The 22,356-nt window shown below is 38.6% G+C and overlaps 1 protein-coding gene across 1 annotated transcript in view; it reads right to left on the bottom strand.

Moving 5' to 3' along the window:
* The window catches only part of PIEZO2 (piezo type mechanosensitive ion channel component 2), a 351,612-nt gene that overhangs the window by 244,678 nt on the left and 84,578 nt on the right, over positions 1-22,356 (bottom strand). Inside the window, exons 6-7 of the mRNA XM_034642188.1 lie at positions 11,426-11,636; positions 9,908-10,121 (exon numbers count right to left, since the gene is read on the bottom strand). Of these exons, the coding sequence (XP_034498079.1) occupies positions 9,908-10,121; positions 11,426-11,636 (425 nt within the window). The remainder of the gene's footprint in view (positions 1-9,907; positions 10,122-11,425; positions 11,637-22,356) is intronic.

The raw sequence follows: 22,356 nt of genomic DNA, 5'->3' as shown, positions 1-22,356 counted from the left end.
GTTATAAGACATTGATGAAAGATATCCAAACAGATACAAATAAGTGGAAAGATATCCCATATTAATGGGTTGGAAGAATTAATATTGTTAAAATGTCAATACTACTGAAAGCCATCTATGATTCAATGCAGTCCCTATGAAGATTCTTTTTTTTGTTTCTTTAAAGATTTTATTTATTTATTTGACAGAGAGAGGTAGGGCGGGAGAGAGAGCACAAGCAGGCGGAGCTGCAGGCAGAGGGAGAAACAAACTCCCCGCTGAGCAGGGAGCCTGATGCTGGACTCCATCCCAGGATCATGACCTGAGCCAAAGGCAAATGCTTAACCAACTGAGCCACCCAGGTGCCCCCCCTCCCAATCAAGATTCTAATGGAATTTTTTACAGAAGTAGATAAAACACTCCTAAAATGTATAGGGAACCACAAAAACCCCCAAATAGCCAAAGAAATACTGAGAAAGAAGAAAAAGCAGGAGGCACCATACTTCCTGATTTTAAGCTATAGTATAAATCTATAATCATCAAAACAGTATGGTAATGGCATAAAAATGGACAAACAGACCAATGGAACAGAATTGAGAGCCTTGAAATAAATCCAAGCATAGAGAGTCAACCAATATTTGAAAAGGGAACCAGGGATATTCAGTGGAGAAAAGACAGTATCTTCAATAAATGGTGCTGAGAAAACTGCATATTCATATGTAAAAGAATGAAACTAGATGCCCATCTTGCACCACTCCAAAAGTTAACTCAAGGGGCGCCTGGGTGGCACAGCGGTTAAGCGTCTGCCTCCGGCTCAGGGCGTGATCCCGGCGTTATGGGATCGAGCCCCACATCAGGCTCCTATGCTACGAGCCTGCTTCTTCCTCTCCCACTNTGACACCTAAAGCACAAGGAACAAAATAAAAAATAAATAAACTTCTGCACAGCAAAATATATCATCAACAGTGTGAAAAGACAACTTATGGAGTGTGAAAAAATAGTTGCAAACCATATATCTGATAAGGGGTTAATATCCAAAATATATAAGGAACTCCTACAACTCAATAGCCAAAAAGCAAATAGCCCAATTTAAAAATGGGCAAAGANCGACACCTAAAGCACAAGGAACAAAATAAAAAATAAATAAACTTCTGCACAGCAAAATATATCATCAACAGTGTGAAAAGACAACTTATGGAGTGTGAAAAAATAGTTGCAAACCATATATCTGATAAGGGGTTAATATCCAAAATATATAAGGAACTCCTACAACTCAATAGCCAAAAAGCAAATAGCCCAATTTAAAAATGGGCAAAGAACCTGAATAGACATTTCTCTAAAAAAGATATATGAAAAGTCAACAGGCTCATGAAAAGATGTTCAACATCACTATAGGGAAATGCAAATTAAAATCACAATGAGATATCATGTTACACTTGTTAGAATGACCATCATCAAAAAAGATAAGAGATAACAAATACTCGCATGGATGTGGAAAAAAGGGAAGCTTGTGTGTTGCTGAATTGTGAATTGGTGAAGCTGTTATGGAAAACAGTATGGAGGATGATCCAGAAAATCTACTTCTGAGAATATATCCAAAGGTACTGGAAACACTAACTGGGAAAGATATCTGTACCCTTATGTTCACAGCAGCATTATTTACAAAAGCCAAGACATGGAAACCACCTAAGTGTCCATCAATTGATGAAAGGATAAGTTGTAGGATATATATACAATGGAATATTATTCAGCCATAAAAACTAGGAAATCCTATCATTTTCTTCTTTTTTAATCCTATCATTTTCGACAACACAAATAGACCTTGAGGGCATTATGCTAAATGAAATGTCAGACAAAGAAAAATGCTGTATGATCTCACTTACATATGGAATCTAAAACTAACTAACCAACAAAAATCCAAATTCATAGAGAAAAAGATCAGACTTGTGTTTACCAGATGTGGGGAGGTGAGGGAGAGGAACTGGGGGAAGGTGGTCAAAAGATACAATCTTCCAGTTATGAGATAAATAAGTCCTAGAGATGTAAGGCACAACCTGATGACCACAGCTAACCCTGTCATGTGATGCATAGCAAAGTTGTTAAGAGAGTAAATCCTAAGAGCTCTCATCACAAAGAGAACAATTTTTTTTCTTTTCTCCTGTCTTTTCTGTTTATTTTATCTGCATGAGAAGATAGACATTTGCTGAACCTATTGTGGTAATCACTTCATAATATATATAAAACAGTACTGTATTGTGACTAACATAACATAATAAAAAATAAAAATAAATAAATTATATATATATGTATATATCATACCACCATGCTGTATGCCTTAAACTTATACAGTGATATACATCAAATATTTTCCATTAAAACTGAGAAAAATAAATCATACTGTATATGCCTTCTACATACAAAACTACAGAGAAAAGTAGAATTAACATTTCTTAATCGCCTTCTGATTGCCAGGCATGGGCAGACCCTTGTACACATCATCTCATCAATATTCACCATGGCTCTCCCATTTTGAAGACAAAGTCCAGAGAAAGTAAGAAATATAAACCAAAGTCTCTCAAAAACAAGAGATAAACTGAGTCCCCAAGACACACTGAGTATGAACAGAAATCTCTAGTTTCTTCAAAAGTGAAAGCTACTTTCTACATTAACCATGTTAACTTTAACTATCAAGGATAAAGCTATTTTTGAATTTTCTAAATAAATAAATATAAAGCCATCATTTTTTTCTCAAGCAAAAAGTAAATATTTGCCAACACCACAAGTAAGGAGCCACATGTACTGTAGTTTCCTTAGTTTCTGGCTGAACTTGACATTCACTGACTGGGTACAGGTACCACAGAGAAGAGCAGTGGGACTGCCGTGGGTATGTTGAAACTGACAGTTACCTCTCTGGGAAATAATTTCCCATACATCTCCTAGCCAGTGGCCTCATCTGTGGCTTAGAGTTCAGGAAAAGCCTAAACAAGTTTTACTTTATTTGGTGCACAAGGAGATGAAATGCAAGCGTTGCGGAGACAGAGCAGAAAACAGATTGAACAGGGATTTCCTGAAAGCAGTGTGATCCGTAGTGTTAGAGCCTGAGAGTACCCAGGCCACCCAAACCCAAACCTAGTAGGGAGACACATTCCTAGATGGTCATTATGGTCCAGTGCAGCAAGTGCAAGGAAGTAAGTTTGCATAGAGTAATTGCCCAGAAGATCATTCTCGTTCCAGAAGGAACATGGAAGTTTCCAGAAGGAGCAGCATGTGCTATGTTTTGAGAAAAGAGTAGGAGAGAATGGGATGAGGAAGTAGGGCATTTCCAGTGAAGGAAACAGCACAAGGGGCAGAATAGCTTAATCTTCTCAGGTGCTCTCAATAAGCAAAAGGTGAGAAATTCGGTCCACAACATTTAATCAAGGCTGAAATTCTGGAAAGTGAGGCTGGGAAGTTTTAAGTCCCTAGGTTAGATAGACATCCTGTGCCAAGGCTTCTACCCTAGTCAGAAGCAGAAGCTGATTCGTACACAAGGCCGGGTGTCATGGCTGTGTAGGGCACCCTGTTTCTCAGGGATCCTGGGTCCACAACACACCCACTTATCCTAAGTGACCATAAGGTTATGGTAAATTGCCCATTTGGACCCAGGGGTTCAAGTATTTATGTTCTATTGATTTTGTACCTATTTGTGGAAAGTCAATTTCTCAGACTGGTGATGGGTAGTAAGGAGGGCACGTATTGCATGGTGCACTGGGTGTTATACGCAACTAATGAATCATCGAACTTTGCATCAGAAACCAGGGATGTACTGTATGGCGACTAACATAATATAATAAAAAAATTTAAAAAAAAAGAAAGAAAGTCAATTTCTCTCTTGGCTTCTATTTTTCACCTTTCAGTTAAGCACAAGTGAACTCTGCTTGAGACATTAGAACAAGGCACTTCATCACTAAGAATCTTTTCAAAAGGAAACCCAAAGTTTGTTTATCATTTTATCACCCACCAACTATAATTCCATAGATACCTTCCAGTGCCATCTTTTAACAAAAAGGTAAAGAAAACGTGTTAACTTCTTTGGGTGAATTTACATTCCTTACCATGAAAATGGCCTGCTTTACATTTATCCACCCCCCCCCCACACACACACACTGGACTGCTTTTACTTTTTTTTAAAAGATTTTATTTATTTATTTATTTATTTATTTATTTATTTATTTATTTTATTATTTATTTGAGAGAGAGGGAGAAGCAGACTCCCCACTGAGCAGAGAGCCTGATGTGGGGCTCAATCCCAGAACCCTGGAATCATGACCTGAGCCAAAGGCAGACACTTAACAGACTGAGCCACCCAGGTGCCCCTGGACTGCTTTCAGATGAAATTCTTGCCAACTGGTCTGCATGAACAACAATTTAGTCTTTCTGTGCTGTTTTTGTAACTAAACCTTACATTACTCCAACTCAGGACAGGCGTAACATAGCAATCTGGGGCTGGGGTACAAAAACACATTCTTTTAAATAACCTGGATAATACAACAACTTACAAAGCAAACTGCAGCAGATGTGATAGTAAAACTGATTTCATTGCTCCATTTTTCTAAAGGACCCACTGGCTTCCCCAAATCAGAAGAAAAAGACATACAGCATTGAAGCCTTTATTATTCCCTATATATTATTGATATTTTTATGACTAGCATTAAGAGAGTGTAAATATAATAAATGAGAGATTGTACTCTTAATGTTTGTTTCTTAACATTTTTCATAGAGTAGTTAATTAGTGATGTTGGAGTTTAGGCTTTGCTTTTTCTTTTTTATATTGTTTTAACACTGAAATAAGCTTTTCCTTCACTAAACATAATGCGTTTTCTTATCAGTAGTATTATTGAAATAGGACCTAAAAGGGTAATGTAGGGCAAACTGTTGTATATTTATTTTACAAAGAATCCTACTTTCACAGAGAATGGTCCAAAAATCTCTCTCATTCCTTCCCGCCCTCTCATGTTTGAATTGCACATCTTAAAGTGAAGACGGCAGCAAATGAAGAAATCGAATTTGGGCAAACAAGTCCAAAGCCTACAGTAACTCCTGCAAATGTTCTTGAGAAACTTCAAGAGTTGGAATGAAAGCCAGTTGAAAATCAGAAGAGACAATTTAAAGAATGACCTACTCATCCCAATGTGTATCATACACAAAATGTCCATTAATAAGGTCAAAAAATAAATGTATGTGTTCCATGTGTCTCCATCATACTTAAGAAAACAATTGGCATTTTAGTCTTCTGTCACATCTTCCACTCTGGCCTACAACAGAACTTTTACCTGTTTTATTGATATAACTCAAGATTAACAAACAAAGAATCCACTTCTTGTCAGGATTGTTTTTAGACAAGTTCAACTCAAAATTACTTTTGGTATCACCTTCACAAGGAAACGTAGTTAGTGGTGAGCTGCCAAACTGTTACAATGGGCTTTTAATTCATGCCACTGATAAGTAGAAGTTTATGCATTCAAACATGTCTGCCATTCATGACAATGCAGAATAAATCAGGTCCAACTGCCCTTCCATCCCTACCCAGTACACCTTCTGCACTTTTAATGCAGAAAACCTGCATGACACAAATTGTCCAAGACTCAGAGCTTCATAATGTGGCCAGCCCTACAGGTAGGAAAACAGGTGAAGATAAGCACAGGTATAATTGGAGAAATCTGAACATGAGCCCATCACCTTTAATCTTGCTTCATGTCTTTCAAAATATGAGGTGTTTGCTGTCTATAGCAATTCCCTTGAAAATACAAAACCTTTGGAAGAGATTACACACTGTATTAGCAAAGAAAAATTTTGTTTAGTTCACCATTTTTAGTTAGTGACACCTTCCAGAATAGCAGTTGTTGTATGACTCTATTCTATTAAGCAAACTATGTTGACTGGTACATTCCCAATCTTACATACAGTTATGTGGATTTGTTTTGAAGTTTTATTTTGCTTGACCAACACTTACAAAATAGTATGTGCATTATGATTCAAAGTTTGTTTTAAAAAGGCACATATATGCCTATGAAAAATTCTGGAAGAATATAGACCCAGAAGTAAACAGTATTTATTTCTGGAAATTAGGATTACATTTTTAAAAGGTGGTTTTCCTTATCCTTCATTATATTTTTCCAAATAATCATCAACAAATATGAATTATGATAAACAAATCAATTCAGGTTTTCTAAAAATAAAGATAATTCTGACCAGAGAATGTGTTTGAAAGCTTTTGAGAGAAAAAAAATGGCTTGGATTGTTTCAAGAACGGCCACATCCGAAGCTGGGTATATGTGCTGGAGTTTCTGTGGTTATGAAATTTTTGACAAATGCCCATGCAAGGTGAGGATTTTTTTTTTTTTTGCCACTTTCCAGTTTGTTTTCCTCCAACTCAGAATTTGGGGTTAATAACAATGGACTGGAATCATGCTTTATGAAAAAGCTATTGTTTTAGATATGTCAATTTCCAAGCTTTCTAGGACTAAAATGCAATGCCTTGCTATCACCAAGTGAATGGAGGGAGGATGGGAATCTACAGCAGGGCAGTGTATTTATGTTTATGTTTATATATTTATATTTATATTTCATTGTTTAGCTCAAACTGTCTATATCCTAATAAGCAACTTAACTTTTAGTGACTTACCTCTATGAGTTTATAGTAATGGACCTTTTAAGCTGTTTAAATGGATCATCAACAAAATGCAATTATAATTATATGTAATGTGATTATTATTACATGTAATAAATAATAATTATAATTTTGTTTGCGACAATTCAAGTGAACAATAAATACAGTATGTTCTTACCCCATTAGGACTATTATTATCTACACCATAGATTGCAAGCCTTGTTTACCACCTGTTTTGGTACAGCTTATGAGCTAACCACGGTTTTCACCTTTTTTGTTGTGTTTTGCTTTTATATTTTTGAGTGGCTGGAAAAAATTAAAAAAAAATATTCGTGAAATGTAAAAATAATATGAAATTCAAACTTCAGTGTCCACAAAGTTTTACTGGAAGAGAACTGCGCCTTTCTTTTAAATCTGTCAGTGGCAACTTTTGCATTACAATGGCTTCTTCTTTTTTTATTATTATTATTTTTCACAATTTTTATTGCATTACAATGGCTTCTAAAAATAATTGTGACAAAGTCTAAAATATTTATTAGCTGATCCTTGATACAAAAAATGTTTTCAAGGTCGTTCTGAATATTATCTGCATTTCCCATCATCAGTCTCTAGATGGCAGAAAAGATCCTTCAACGGGGGGGGGGTTATTGGCATATTGAAGATATTTACATTTCCAATTAAATCACCCCCTAAAAGTCAGCCCTTCCAACAGCACAAAACATTTTTTCTATGCGTGTTCAATAAGCCAAAAATTAAATGTCCAAAAGAAACCAAAGGATTCATTTAGTCTAAACTACTGTCTGTACTGAAATATAGCATTTATTCACTCCTGCCAAAAATAAATAAATATTACATAAATCTGCACCATTAAAGAGGCTTCTCAGGTGTAACCAACACATGAAATTGTAATATATTTAAAGTGTACAATGTGATGATTTGATATACATGTACATTGTGAAATGATTACTTCAGTCTAGTTAATTAACATACCAATGACCTCACATAATTACTTTTTTTTTTTTTGGTGAAACTGCTTAAGATCTATTCTCTTAACAAATTTCAAGTATATGATATACAATACTATTAGCTATAGGGAGCCTGCTGCACATTAGATCTTCATAATTTATTCACCTCATAAGTGAGTTTGTATCTTTTTACCAACCTCTCTTCCTTCCTCCCCACATGTCACCCCGGCAACCACTTTCCTACTCTGTTTCTATGAGTTGACTCTTTTGTTTAGATTCCATATATAAGTGGACAAGTCTGTCTGATTTATTTCTTTAGCATAATGCCCCCAAGTTTCATCACGTTGTCATGAAGGGCAAGGTTTCCTTCTTTTTTAAGGCTGAATAATATTTCATTGTGTTTATATACAGATACATGTATGCATGTACATATACACCACATCTTCTTGATCCATTCATCTGTCAGCGGGCCCTTAGCTTGTCTCTATATTGTGTTTCTTCAGTTTTAATGTGTCTGTAACATTCTTCTCTTTATAGACTGAATTTATACTTGTTAAGCCTCTGGATTATGCCAACTGGGTTTAGAATTAGGTTGTAAGTGTGTAGAGTACTAACTTGTTTTAGTGGTTTCAGAACTTGAATTTTTTTTCTAGCATTGTGTAGACACAGCTACAAACTAGACAGATTTTATGCATGAATCAATAAAAACAAGGTGAGGAGGTCCAGACACACATTGCTGCTTCATATTTACTATCACATGAAAACCAGATGAAGATCCCCTGAAAGAAGGATGCAAGTCTATATCATCAGGATGATAATAATGCTCATGTTCTTTTCAATTGCAGGTTCTCATTTCTCAACAAGAGGACAAAAAGCACCTACGCCACTTCCCAGACACATCAGAGACAACGATGCTGGCACTGCTTTCATCCCCCTCGCATTCTCTCCCGCCATTTCTCCCCCACTCTCTTTTTTCTGTAACTTCTGGTTATAAATTTTTCCACGGAAACAGAAAGTTAAAACAGGACAATGGATAACCCAATACCAATCATACATTTTCCTGTATGCCCACACAACAATCACGCACCCAAGAATTAACAACGATTCTACACAATCAGCTAATAACGAATGAATGTTGAAATTCACCCCTTTAACCTCAAAATATCTTTTAGAGATTCGTGGTTGAACCAGGATGTAATCTAGAGTCAGGCTTCACATCTGTTTGCTGGGTTTCCCCAGTTCTCCTTTAAACTAGAAGAGTCGGTCCCCTTGCTGCCTCTACACACACTTATTTTTATGATGCTGAGTGTTTTAGAGATCAGATCATTTCCCCTATAGAATCTACATTCTGTATTTCTCTGATTGTTTTCCTGGGAGTCATTATTTTTCTTGCCTTTATCTATTACTGTAAATCAGGGGTTAGGTCTAAAAGGTTAATAGTATGATGCCGTATACTTTATATTGCATCATATCGCAAGAGTGAAATGTTGAGCTATCCCACTTTGGGTAGTACTACTTTGATCAACTGGTTGTGATGTTGATCACCATTACAAAGGTTTAATTTTCCCTTTGCCATTGCCAAATAATCAGCAAGATTATACGTTGTCATTCTGCAAACATCTTTTAGCCCAACAACTTTTTTAAGTAATGGTTTCAGTTTGCAATGAGAATCAGTATTTCATTAAGAACCGAGATATAGTAATTTTCTAATTCTATTATTCCTTCCCCTTTCATTAGCTGGTGTTATCCTGTAAAGGTGGGTTTTGTCTCATCAACTGAGAATCACCTAGAGTTCCTTCTAGGAAGTCAAAGTAAATGCTGGATTCTTTACCTTTAATTCCTATTTTTCAAAGTAAGGAGTTGGTGTAATAGTCATCTTCAACTGAAGCAAATTAGTTCTCTCTCTCTCTCTCTCTTCATGAATTCATGCATTTTTATTTTTATATTTTTATAATCAATTCATTATCATATTTTGCTCTCTTTGGCCTGTGAGAGCATCTTCCAGCTGGATGCTTTAACACTTTTTTTTAATTCTTTGACGTAAAATGTTCTTCTGTGATCTCTTTCCACAGCTGTGACCTAACAGCATCCTCCCCTCTCTCCATGTTCTAGCAGCACCTCCATCTGAGGAGACCTTCTACTTCCTTCTAGACTTTGTCATTCAATAACTTGAAAGTGCTAGATTGCTTCCCCCACCCCGCCAAACCTTTGCTGAGCGTATCAACTGGCACTGAGAAGAACCCCTGCAAATTCAAACAAGATAAAAAAGGAGGGCTAGTAGCTCCCCTTGAAATGCCTTCACCATTTCTCTTACCTTGCATAGTAGTCATTGGGTGGAACTGCTTCTTGGAAGAATTGGAACTGGTATAAATAAAGTCCAATCAAGTGCCCCGCCGTGAAAATCGCCAGCAGAACACAGAGACAGCTGAACAGCAGCGGATCGAATGTGCGGCACCAGGACCACCAGGTGCACAGACCCAAAAATACAAAGAAGTACACAGATGAGGTCAAAGATGGCAACATCATACCTAAGGAAGAAGAGACGTGGTCATGACAAATTGCCCGGAACCGGAAAATCATTTATCACTCAGGAACTGTAACTCTTAGAGATTATACACATTTCCTTCACATGCTTTCAGGAATGGATCAAGCTATTAAAATATGAATCACATTTTATTTATAAAATCAGAACTTATGCTGGTTTTGTTGTGAAAAAAAATTCTATTAAAGTGATATTTGTAAGTATAGGGAAACACAAGATGATGAAGAAATTCTTCCCATGGTGTTTGAGCAGAGTAAATATCTACTTTTCATAAAATAGAATTTAGCATATTTGCTTGCCTATTTCCATCTTTCTACTCCCCCCCCCCAGTTTTTCAGGAATACTTGTATGTCCATTCCAACTTTCCCTGTTATCATTTTTTTGATGATAACTTACTTTTTTTTTTTTTTTGGTTAAGTAGGATCCGTAACAATATTACATCTGTGGCCAAGGCTCACTAAAACTTTGCCCTACCCCACAAAAGTTGATCTACACTATTGCCACAAAGAGGCACATAAAATGAGGTAATTCTTTGACAGACATTTAAAAACGTTTGTGGGGGGCATTTTGAAATGACTCTTCCTTAAAATATTGGGATCTATTTCTCGAGAAAGTCTATTCTCTTTCACCCTTTTTAATTTTCCTATTAAAAAAAAACAGTCATGTTGTTTCATTTTCTTCAATCTCAACGATGAGGCATGGACTAAAGTTCACAGGAGCTCTGGAACAGCTGCCAACAGCACGATGGAAGGAGGGAGAAGATGGAGATAACGTTACTATGGAACAAGTGGTCCACAGCCAAGATTTAAAGGAAGTGAGTGTCTGTGCTGCAAGATTACAATCTGAGGAAGAAAAATAGTATATCCTGGAGAGTTCAATTAAGATTACTAATGACCCAATGTAAACAGACGAGTTTTCAGAAGGCGCACAGTGGCTGTGGAAGAGAACCCCAACATTGTTCATCAGAGCCCATTGCCCTTCATGGGCCCTGGGGGAGAAGAGTGGTTTTTCGGATATACACCTAAAACATGACATCACTTCAGATATAGGAAAAGATGGCTTTACGGAGGTTGACAGAAACCAACTAAAAACACAAAAGCTAGAAGTGAACAGGAAAAATGATTTCCACGTGTGTGCTGTGTACATGTGGCAAGTTTTCTAGCATTGACACTTATGAGTTTGGTGTCACAAACCAGAATTGTTTCTTTCTGTATTTTCTCCTCAGCCGTGTCTTTTCTTCTTCACCCAAGTGCTACTACCTGTGCTCCATCCAATGCTGGAAATGCTCACCTGATGAACCGAGTAAAATCGTCACCACGACTTTTCCAGCGGTGGTGATCATGTTGCCAATAAACTCCTTAAGCTTAGAGGCCACAGAGGCGAGTCTGCGGAACATTTTTAATTTTGTGCTCTCGTCCACCTCGCCTTCAACACCGTCCCCTTCATCTAAATCCTCTTCATAGATCAGTGCCTCTTCTGGATCTATTTTTTCTCCTCCAGCCTAAATAAAGAAGAAACAGAAAACACTGCAGTCCAGAACTCTGCCTCTCCACCCAGCAGATTATATGGTTTGTAATTTATGGGTCAGTCAGTGAGGTGAACTTCACAAACCAGAGGAAAAATGCAGACAACCACTTATGTTCCCCCAGGTCTCTGACAGTGCTTGTGAAAGCCCAAGTCACTTGGATCTTTCCCGAAGAAGTAAACAGGAAAGGTCACCAATCACAGGGCCCTGAACAGCATGTTGTCTGAGCCACATGAACTCATTTCCTATAGGCAGAAGAAGAAACTGAAACATCTATCAAAATTTTAACTTTCATCAATCTGGGTTCGGTTCCACACATTTATAGTTTGCCACCAAGGTGATAGGTAGCTTGAGGAAAGTATCCATGCCTTTAACCAAAAGGGTGGTTCCAATCAGTGGTTATGAAATCCCTTTTCTTTCTGAAGTAAATTTTGTCCACTATTTTAGTGTTTCCTGGCCATGGGATGGTGAGTGGTCCTGGGTTACTTGACTAGATATACAGTCACTTCCTATTTTATCCTTTTAGAAAATGATATACTGGTTCAGTCCTGAATGATTCAGCACCTCAGTACTATCATCAGAGATTTAGGGAAGAAACGCATGGGCAGAATATATACATATTTCTATGCATTATCTTAAACTGGGTATACAAGGTGTTTTTGTCTGTTTCGTTTTTAGAGAATACATCAAAATGTTTTTTGACTAATTACAGTCTTTCCCTAGAAGGTTCAGGATTTTTTTTTTTTAAGTTCTTAGAAATATAAGCCATCACTTTAAGACAAAAGTTGTTTCAGATGCATTTGCCTCTAGGCTGGCAGTCTTCTCTTAAGCCCAATTGAAAAGATTGCACTGGCTACAGAGCCAGGAGGGTCTTTAGGCCCAGTTCAGACATTTCTTTAGGGCTTAAAGAGTACAGACCAGCCTCTCCATTTTTCCCATTTTAAAGCCTTTTCCTTGATCCACTTAGTTCAGATATTTAAATTAATATTCACCAACGGTAACGGAACCTCTAACTATGCCCGTGTGCACTAAAGGAAGCCAGCATAGGAAGGCAAGTATGAAGTTCAAGTTAGTCCTGAGTGGCCTTGAGAACTCAGAGATCTTCTCTTTGCCTAGAAGGGCTCAGGCCACTCATAAATCATGCTGTCTATTGCTGAAGCAAAGGGTACAGGATACACACTCCCCTCTACACCACACACACAGATTTAATCTCGGGCCTATTCAAGTCTATATACCCAAATTGGGTTTTGCTGTATTCCATCATGACACATTTGCATCTTTTCCTGAAGGAAAGGAATATCTCATCCTTATTCATGAAGATTTCTCTATAGGTTCGGCCCTAGTGTGTGCTAATATCTCATAAGAAATGCAGTGATAAACGTAATCAAGTAGAAAATTAACAAACTGAATATCTCACAGTAACAAATGCTAGTCAGAGAATTAAAATAGGGTGATGTGACTGTGGGTGGCAGGATGGCTATTTTAGATTCTGAGGTCAGGAGAGGCTCTCTGAGGAGGTGACATTTAAGCCAAGGTCTGAATGTCATAGTCACCAGCCATGTGAAAATCCTCATCAAGAACATTCCAGATGGAGGGAAGAGCTGGTGAAAGGCTCCATGGTATGTTCAGAAAGAAGGCACATGATCCCTGATATACGTCCTCTTCCACCAATTCACTCTACCCATTGTCAGCTAATAAGCCCACTTACTACTTCACTGAGAGAAGGGGGGTTAACCCAGGGCTGGCACATCAGCCTATCAACCTAAAGTTCACCTGTCCTGTGACTGTGGGTGAACTCTATGCCCTGAGACACCAGGGAGAATGACGGTCCCAGCCACCCTCCCCTTTCCCCTGTATTACCTCATGCTCCCTTTCTCCCATATCTCCCCATCAATCAAAAAACATGCCTCACCATCTCCAACCCACACCCCTTCCAACCCACATTTGCCAAAATGACTCTCCAAGAGTTGGCTAAAAACATGGCATCACTTCCCCTGTGCCTCGTTTCTCTTGAAATCACTCTAACAGGAGTTTGATCGCCAATCACTGCACATAGTGAGGGCTATGATGTAGTCTGTTTCACATGGTGATGCCAAGGGACACCGCAGCTAGGAGGCTATTGCTGTGGTCAAAGAGGAGACAGGAGCTCATGGAGCTGAAGAGAGGTTCATGTCTTTGCAGTTTGTCTTAAAGGTCAAGTCAGCAGAACTTGTCAGTAAATTTGATGTGGAAGGAGGAGGGACAGAGAAGAAGCAAAAACAGTTCCTGTATTTTTGTCATTATTGAGGAGATGGGAACAAGGAAGGGTGGAGCAGGTTGGGGAATTCCGTTCTGAGATGGCTTTCAGGCTTTCTTGTTGGAGATGTTCCAAGGGCAGCCAGCACAGGAATCTGGAGGTCTGGGGGGAGGTGGAAACCGGAGAGGTCTATCTGAAGTTCAGTGGTAGAGAGATGGTTTCTAAAGTCAGGGGTCTGATGAAATTACCTGGAAAGAATACAGAGCTTGCCCACCTCTCAGGCGCTACCACACCTGGAACCAGTCTGTCTCTCCAGCCTTATCCTCATCTTCACCTAGAAGTACTCCCTGCAGGCAACCACACAGGGAACCTAGAGTCCACAGGCTCCCTTCGCCGTGGGACATGCTTGGAATGTGTCCTTGGCTGTGAGATCCCCTCCCAAGCTCTTAAGGCCCCAAGGTTCCATACCAGCTCTTCCTTTCCACCTGTTCTGGCTCCCCCAAGAGTTTCTGTGGGGACCCATCCAGTGAAGCTATTCTATGGTGCCCACACTGCCATCCACATACAAACCATCTGTTCATGGGGCATGTGTTGCTTAATTTCCTCCTCACAACAGGACGACACATAAAAATCCTCCCTGAGGAAGAAAGTTGGGCCAAAACCTTCAGTCACCATACTTGACAAAGGAGACATGGAGAAACAACACAGCTAGAGCTGCCTGGGTCCCATTCAGAAACATACTCCTAACTTTCATAATAAATGGCTCAGTATTCAACTGTAGAATTGCTACGGATATAGATTAAATCAAATAAAGTTCTCTGGTCAAGAACTTTTGTGAGGTTGACAAATGCATTTCCTTGACCTCTCTTGGGCAGGACTGGGGCCCCTGTGCCTTTTATAAACATACCACTGTACTTGAGTGTTTTAGCATTTTTGTACCGGAATCCCTGGGGCCCTCAGTTGGAAACACTTTCTAAACCTGCCAAGCTGAGAAGCCGAAAGTGAGCCAGGTTGGCCTCTGTGAGCCCCTACTGTCCAGGCTGGGGCCAGAACTGCCATTAGTCACGTCAGGCCTGCTTGTTAACAGGCAGGCTTTCTCCCCCTAAATGATTCGTCTGGTGAAGTATAAACACGGATCCTCTGGAACAGCGTCCACTCGCTCGGATGTATTTACTAACAAGCAACGTTGCTCGTGGGAGCTGTAATCTCTCCCGGCACTGGAACGCAACCAGACTCTGGCCTTGAAGCTAGAAGGAGTAGCTATAAATGAAGATATAGTTCCCTTGGTTCCAGAGCGATCTTACACATTAAAAAGAGAACATTTCATAGTTTAGAAAGGCAAAAAAAAAAAATCCATATTATTACTGCCCATGTCAACATCTAAAACTTATTTGAAGGCACGTAAATCCTTCGACTTGCCTTTGGTAAAACTTCCCCACTTCACATGCCAACATGTATTCCTGTAGTACTTCTGGGATCAACTGCATGCAAGGCCAAGCTTCTCTGAACCTGGGTCAGGGTCTGAGCACCAAGCAGCTGCTGCATCTCACCCCACAGCTGCGTCCCCATGCTCGGCACACAGCAGTCATTCCCACACAATCCGGACAGTCAAGACACAAGTTAGCCTTGGTGGAATGCAAACATCCATTTTTCTTTAGCTCCAAGTACTCAAAGATTCAACCTGGGTTGGGGTAAGTCCTGAAGATCACCTGGGAATCTTTAAGAGGGCAGGTATCTAGCCTCACCTCAAACTTCCTAAATGAGGGATTCTGGGAGCGAATCTCAGGCATCCCTATGACCAAAGAGCTGCCCTAAATGATTTTGAAGCAGCCGACATAGAATCCACGCAGAGGCTGCCATCCGCCGGATCAACTGTCTCCATGCTCGGCATGGAGAATGGACCAGGCAAAATTGTAAACATTTTGTTGGAATCATTTGCTAGGCAGACTCCCTTAATTAGAAAATACATGGAAGTAAATAATCTGTGGACCCTCCTTCCGATTTCAGTCAACCTTTACGTGTTAGCCCAGAACTTCTCATCAGGTGAATCCAATTTCTTCTTTGTGGCTAAAACCACCCTATTGAAAACATTTCGAGGGAGTGTATCAAAGTCACAAACAAACAACCTGGAGGCAAAGGGAACAGTTTTATAAAGTGTCATGAGTTGTTTATTCATTGTTTATTATTAAAAGTTAACAATTTATCTTTGCAGAATGGGTTCATCTCAACAGAAGAGCCCAAGTTAAGAAAAGGCAAGTGCAGTGCCTCACTGCACAAGACAAGCCATAGGCACCATGCTGTCTGTGGAAGGAAGCAGAGCGAGTGCCTCGCCTGTGGGACGTCACTGTATGTTATGTAAGCCCAACGGGACAGCATCGTACGGATAAACAAATATTTCATCCTATGAAATATTTCACCTATGGCCACACTTGTTTTAGGAAGATTATCTTTCCAAACTTGCAAGAGCAGTGGAGCTTGGTGCCACCATCCACATCCCCCTGCCTCCAGGACACTCTGATTCCATAGCTCTGCGATGGACCCTGCATCAGAACCTTCAAAAAGGTCCCAGGTCAAATCGCCAAGTTAGAGATTGCACCAATCTTTGCAAGTCACCTGAAACATTTGAAAGGGAAATGAACAATAATGGAGAGCAGCCAAATCGGATTGACCATTATTGTAAAGGTTTATATCTTTAGGGTTTATTTTAAAAAATCACTTAATGGCATACCATAAAACCAAGTCGGTATTGAAACACACACACACACACACACACATCCTGATGCCATCTACTCAGTTTGTCTCTGATTAGATTATTACTAACCAGGGAACATCCATCCATTTCCTTCTATAAGAAACAGCTGAGTTTAGCACTTCTGACACACCCAGTGTTCCCTCTAGAAATAAAGAATTCGGGGAGTGATAACAAAGCAGCATTTTGAGGGGAGGCAACCCTTTCTGTTGCTCCAAAATTTCCTGAGAGATTCAGGACCCATATAATACCTTCTGATGGACTGAGGTGCAAACAAAATGCATGTCTTTGTTACTAAAATGTTCAAAGGCTGAGCCCTGCTCTAGCTGCTCTGAAATCCACAGTACTCCGCCCTGTCCTCCACTCCCATTTTTCCCTCTCCTCAGAACTTTTCCTGAGCCTGAGCTCTGCTCTGAGCACCATGCCAGGCGCAGGGTGGGAATTTGCCCTGGGACCCCAGAGGTTTGCGCTCACTCAGAGGAAATAAACCAAGTATATATAACTGCTTATAAAGTGAGAACATAAAACCCTGATTACAGGGATTTGGAATATCCAATTCCAGTTATTCCCAAAGCAAACATGATGGGGGAAAAAAGGACAAACGTCCTGGAAAGCAAAGCAAAATATGTTAAATTTCAAAATGTTAGATATTCGTGTTTGCCCATGCTGGCACATAGTAGGTACTGAATAAATAAGCATGCCCATGGATAAATACACATCCTTCTCTGCAGTTACAGCAAGGAGAGATCACTCAAGACAGGTGTGTGGGTTTGCCCTGGCCCTGCCAAATCCTCTGATAGTCTGGGGGAGAAGCAGTTCTTTGCAGGTAATATCCTGGCCCAGTGCTGACCCCTTACAGTTTGCTGCTTTAGTTTTATACTTTGGATTGCTTTGTGCAAGCCTCCATATTAATCAGTCAGTGCTTAACCAATTAACTTGATAGGTACATAAGCATTATTATGTGTGCAATCTCAGGTTACTTTGCTAACTTAAGATTTGCTGCAACAGAGAACAAGACGGATGGGATCCTTTCCCTCACCGAGGTTAGACTTTAGTGAGGGAGATAGAAAACAAATAACAACAACAAAAAGCAGTATGTAGAATAATTACAGAGTGTGATAAATGTTCTGGATATAACAAGACAGAGACCAGGGAATAATGTGGGCTGGTGCACGGCGAAGGCCTCTGTGGGAAAGAAGTCATCCAATGAAGGAGGAGAAACTAGCCATGAATGAGCAGGGAGTGAACTGCATGGCAGAAGGGAAATAGCTATTGGGTTGTGGGCACCAAGACACACAGAGAGGGAGTGGGACAGAGCCCAGAAGAGGGTATGGAGGCAGGAAATGCCATGGCCCTCAGGTTAGGAGCCTGAATTTGGTTCTCATTTAATGAGAATCCAATGAGGTGTTTTACCCAAGGAAGTGACAATAGTTTGATTTAAAGATTCTCAGATGAAGAAAAACTAACAGGATTTCTTTCTAGCAACTCTACCTTTTAAGAATAACTAAACGAGGGGACCAGGGTGGCTCAGCTGGTTAAGCATCTGACTCTTGATTTCAGCTCAGGTCATGATCTCAGGGTTGTGAGACTGAGCCCTGTGTTGGGCTCCACACTAAGTATGGAGCCTGCTTAAGATTCTCTTTCTGCCCCTTCCCCCACCAACTGCCCCCCCAAATGTGCACTCTCTTTCTCTCTTAAAAAAAAAAAAGAATGACTAAATGGTATTATTTAAACAGAAATGAAATAACAATAACAGAGGAAGGCTTGGAACTTCAGAAAGAAAGGAACATGGAATGGGTAAAAACGGAGGTAAATATAACAGACTATCCTTCTAANTGAGCTAAATATAACAGACTATCCTTCTAATGAGTTTCTTAAATCATATTTAATGATTGAAGTAAAATTAATAACATCATTTGATATGGAACTGAAAAATGTAAAGGAAATAATTAAGAAAACTATATTTTAATGGGGATAATAAAGGGACTTAAATGGAAGTACTCTATACTTCATTTTAAGTGTTAAAACGTCAATACCAATAATCTGTGATGTGTTTATGTATATTGTAATACCGAGAGAAACCAGTAAGAAAACTGCACTAAGCAATACATTCAAAATACTGTAGATAAATCAGTATTTCACATAACCCACAGGAAAAATTAAAGAGAAGAGAGAGAAACAGAAGAAACAAACAGAAAACAAATAAGATGGCAGAGTTAAGCCCTAGCATATCAATAACTACTTAAATATAAATGTTCTAAAACCATCAATTAAGAGAGATTGGCAGAATGAATAAAAAGAAAAAAGAAAAAGAAAACATATAATCCATCAATATGCTGTCTATGGAACCTCATTTCAAATAGGACACAGGGATCATGAAAATAAAAGAATGGACAAAGATATATCATGTGAGCACCAACCAAAAATGGAGATGAAACAGACTTCTTCAGATGACCAGGAGACCTCCACTAAAGGAAGTCCTTCAGGTAAAAGGAAATGATACCAGATGAAAATATAAAAAGGATGAAGAGCACNGAATATAAAGAGGACGAAGAGCACTGGAAATGGTAGCTACATAGGTAAATATAGAAGATGTTTTATGTATTGCATGCATTTCTTTGAAAGATGACCATATAAACAAAAATAGCAATATATTGTGGTTTTTTTAAAACATGTATAAGTAAAATGTGACAAGAACAACAGAAATTCTAGGAAGGGATACATTCTAGTACACTATAGCAAGGTTCATAATAAATGAAGTGTTATCACATCACATGAACTAGACTATGACAGGCTAAAGGTGAATATTATAACCCCCAAAAAACCATATATACCTAATGTACAGCATAGTGACTATAGGTAATACCACTGTATCGCATATTTGAAAGTTGCTAAGAGAACCTTAATCTTAAAAAAGTTCTCATTGCAAGAAAAAATATTTTAACTACATGTGGTGACAGACATTAACTAAATTTATTGTGGTGATCATTTTACAATATATACCTATACCAAATCATTAGGTTGTACACCAAAATCTAATATAGTGTTTTATGTCAATTATATCTCAATAAAACTGAAAAAAAAAACTACTAAAAGAACAAAACATGAGTTTTAGGTAATAAGTAAAAGCAAGAGGGGGATAAAAATTTAATTGCAAAATACTAAGTTGCAAAGAAGATAGAAAAAAGAAAAGAGGAAGAAAGAAAAGATAGTACAAATTGAAAATAACAGTGAATGAAAGACATAAGTTTAAGCATATCAATTACCACATTAAATGTAAATGGTCTCCAGGCTGTGGAAGGGCACACTTGAGACTCCTAAGATATATGTAATGTCTTAGTTGTATTGTTAATCTTCTTATCTTCAATATGATTTCAATATATAATAAAAATTTAAATATACAGGGGCCCCTGGGTGCTTCAGTTGGTTAAGTGTCTGACTCTTGATTTCAGCTCAGGTCATGATCTCAAGGTCATGAGATTGCACCCCATGTCAGGCTCTGTGCTTGGTGCAGAGTCTGCTGTCCCTCTCCCTCTGCTCCTCCCCCTGTTCTATCTCAAATAAATAAATAAATAAATAAATAAATAAATAAATAAAATCTTTTAAAAAATTAAAATAATCAGAGGTGTTCATAGAATCATGCTAACAATCATTATAACAATATTGATGGATATACAATGGAGCTATTTTTATATTCTGACCAATAGTTCTTTCTTTATCTCAGATTCTTTTTTTTCAATGATTTTTTATTATATTATGTTAGTCACCATACAGCATAACCCCAGTTTCCGATGCAAAGTTCGATGATTCATTAGTTGCGTATAACACCCAGTGCACCATGCAATATGTGCCCACCTTACTACCCATCACCGGTCTATCCCATTCCCTCACCCCCTCCCCTCTGAGGCCCTCAGTTTGTTTCTCATAGTCCACGGTCTCTCATTCTATATGAGATATAATTAATTTTGTTAAATTAGAAGACTTTTCGATAAGACATGTGTTCTTACAAATCTTATGATGCATATTTTTTTTAATAATGCAGTCTTTGAATACCAGCAAATGTCAAATAATCCTAATGAAATCTGACCTGGTTCTCAAATTGTTGCAGTGATGATGTTTTAAGATTTATACAATTTTTGGTTCCTTGATTGTAATGGGTGTTGAGACTGTATTCACTGATGGTCAGAAATGATAGCAATCAGTATTGTAGAGAACAGAAAAACAGTGTGGGGGGGCAGGGAGGGGCAGGGATTTGTAAAGCTTTACACTCCCACAGGTGAAAAATATTTGGAAGCAGCTATAAAAGATTCTTTTTCCGAACTGCTTTATCATTCCCTCATAGTAATTCACAAAGGTATAACCATCTTTACAAATTTTAACTTATAGAGAATTTGACTTCAGATTTTATTTTTTAATGGTGTGTGCATGCATGTGTGTTACAAAAATACAAAAGTATGCAAATAAATTAAACAGTGTGTTTTATATAGAGGCATGTGGACATGTGCATTCACTCTCATGACAACATATGTGAGAATGTTAATGCCTGTTTCTAAAAGCCAGACTCTTGTAAACATGTAGATGTTATGTAACCACCTACTATCTGCTCCAGAAAATAGATGGAACCTATTTCAATGCAAGACCAAAAGCCCCTGAAAGGAGGCTGAATAATAGAACTCCGAGTATTAACACTGAGACAATCATTTATTGGTTAGTAGAAATAGTAGTTATATCTATTTTGAGATAACATTTCCCAGGAAGCAATAACATAAGGCTTGAATTTTGTAATTGGCTTATGGCTGAGAAATAGGAAACATTTTTTTCCTCATTTCCTGCCACTTGGTAGCAGCCTAAATCAATAGCAATACAGGATATGAGTGAAGAGCCTGTGTGCATTTGCCCTTCACATAAGCAAAGCAACAAGCCCTACAAGAACAAGAAAAATCGAACACATTACATCAATACCAACCTGAATATGCCCAAATAATTTGTGTAAAAGGATGTTAGACAAGAACTTTATGAGGCTAAAGATGTCCCGCTGCTCAAATACACTTCCTAGCAATCAAACAAGGCTGTATTCTCCAGTCCAGAGTTGATAGGAGGGCTCCAGGAGCCCCTATTCCCAACTCCTTAGTGTTAAGAGCTCAGATGTCTTCAGGCAGAATAGGAAGCCATAACAGCTCTCGGGTCCCATGCACCAACCTTACACAAAACTCTTCCATGCCACTTGATGAAAAATCTCAGAAAAACATTCAATCTGGCCATGACACCAGCCACAGCTGGCAGGAAAATCACTGTCTTCAGACTGATAACAAGGCCAGCTGAGCAGATTATTTGAGAGGTATTTTGGCTTCATCCTATATATTTTAATGAGAGCTAATATTGAAAATAAATGATGAATTACAGTTTAACTCCAGGGAAGGGTTAGCACAGATAAACCTACTATTTTCTATTACAAATTAATGGGCATGTAATGTGTATACAGTGAACTGAAGNTAGTGAACTGAAGAAAGTCAATGGATAGTATACCAGTCATGTCATCACTTTAAAAAATCTGTCTACGATGTGCCAGACACCTTGCTTGAAGCTGAAGATGAGAGAAGTAAGCTTATCTGGAGTTCACCGCCTAATGGAAGAGGCGGATACACACTTGAACAATGAATGGAAAATGAGAACTGAATGACACACATTGCACAAACTAACTGATGATATTT

Source organism: Ailuropoda melanoleuca, chromosome 14 (assembly GCF_002007445.2).
Source record: "Ailuropoda melanoleuca isolate Jingjing chromosome 14, ASM200744v2, whole genome shotgun sequence".
Taxonomy (NCBI): Eukaryota; Metazoa; Chordata; class Mammalia; order Carnivora; family Ursidae; genus Ailuropoda; species Ailuropoda melanoleuca.
This window is presented reverse-complemented; position numbering and strand designations above follow the sequence as displayed.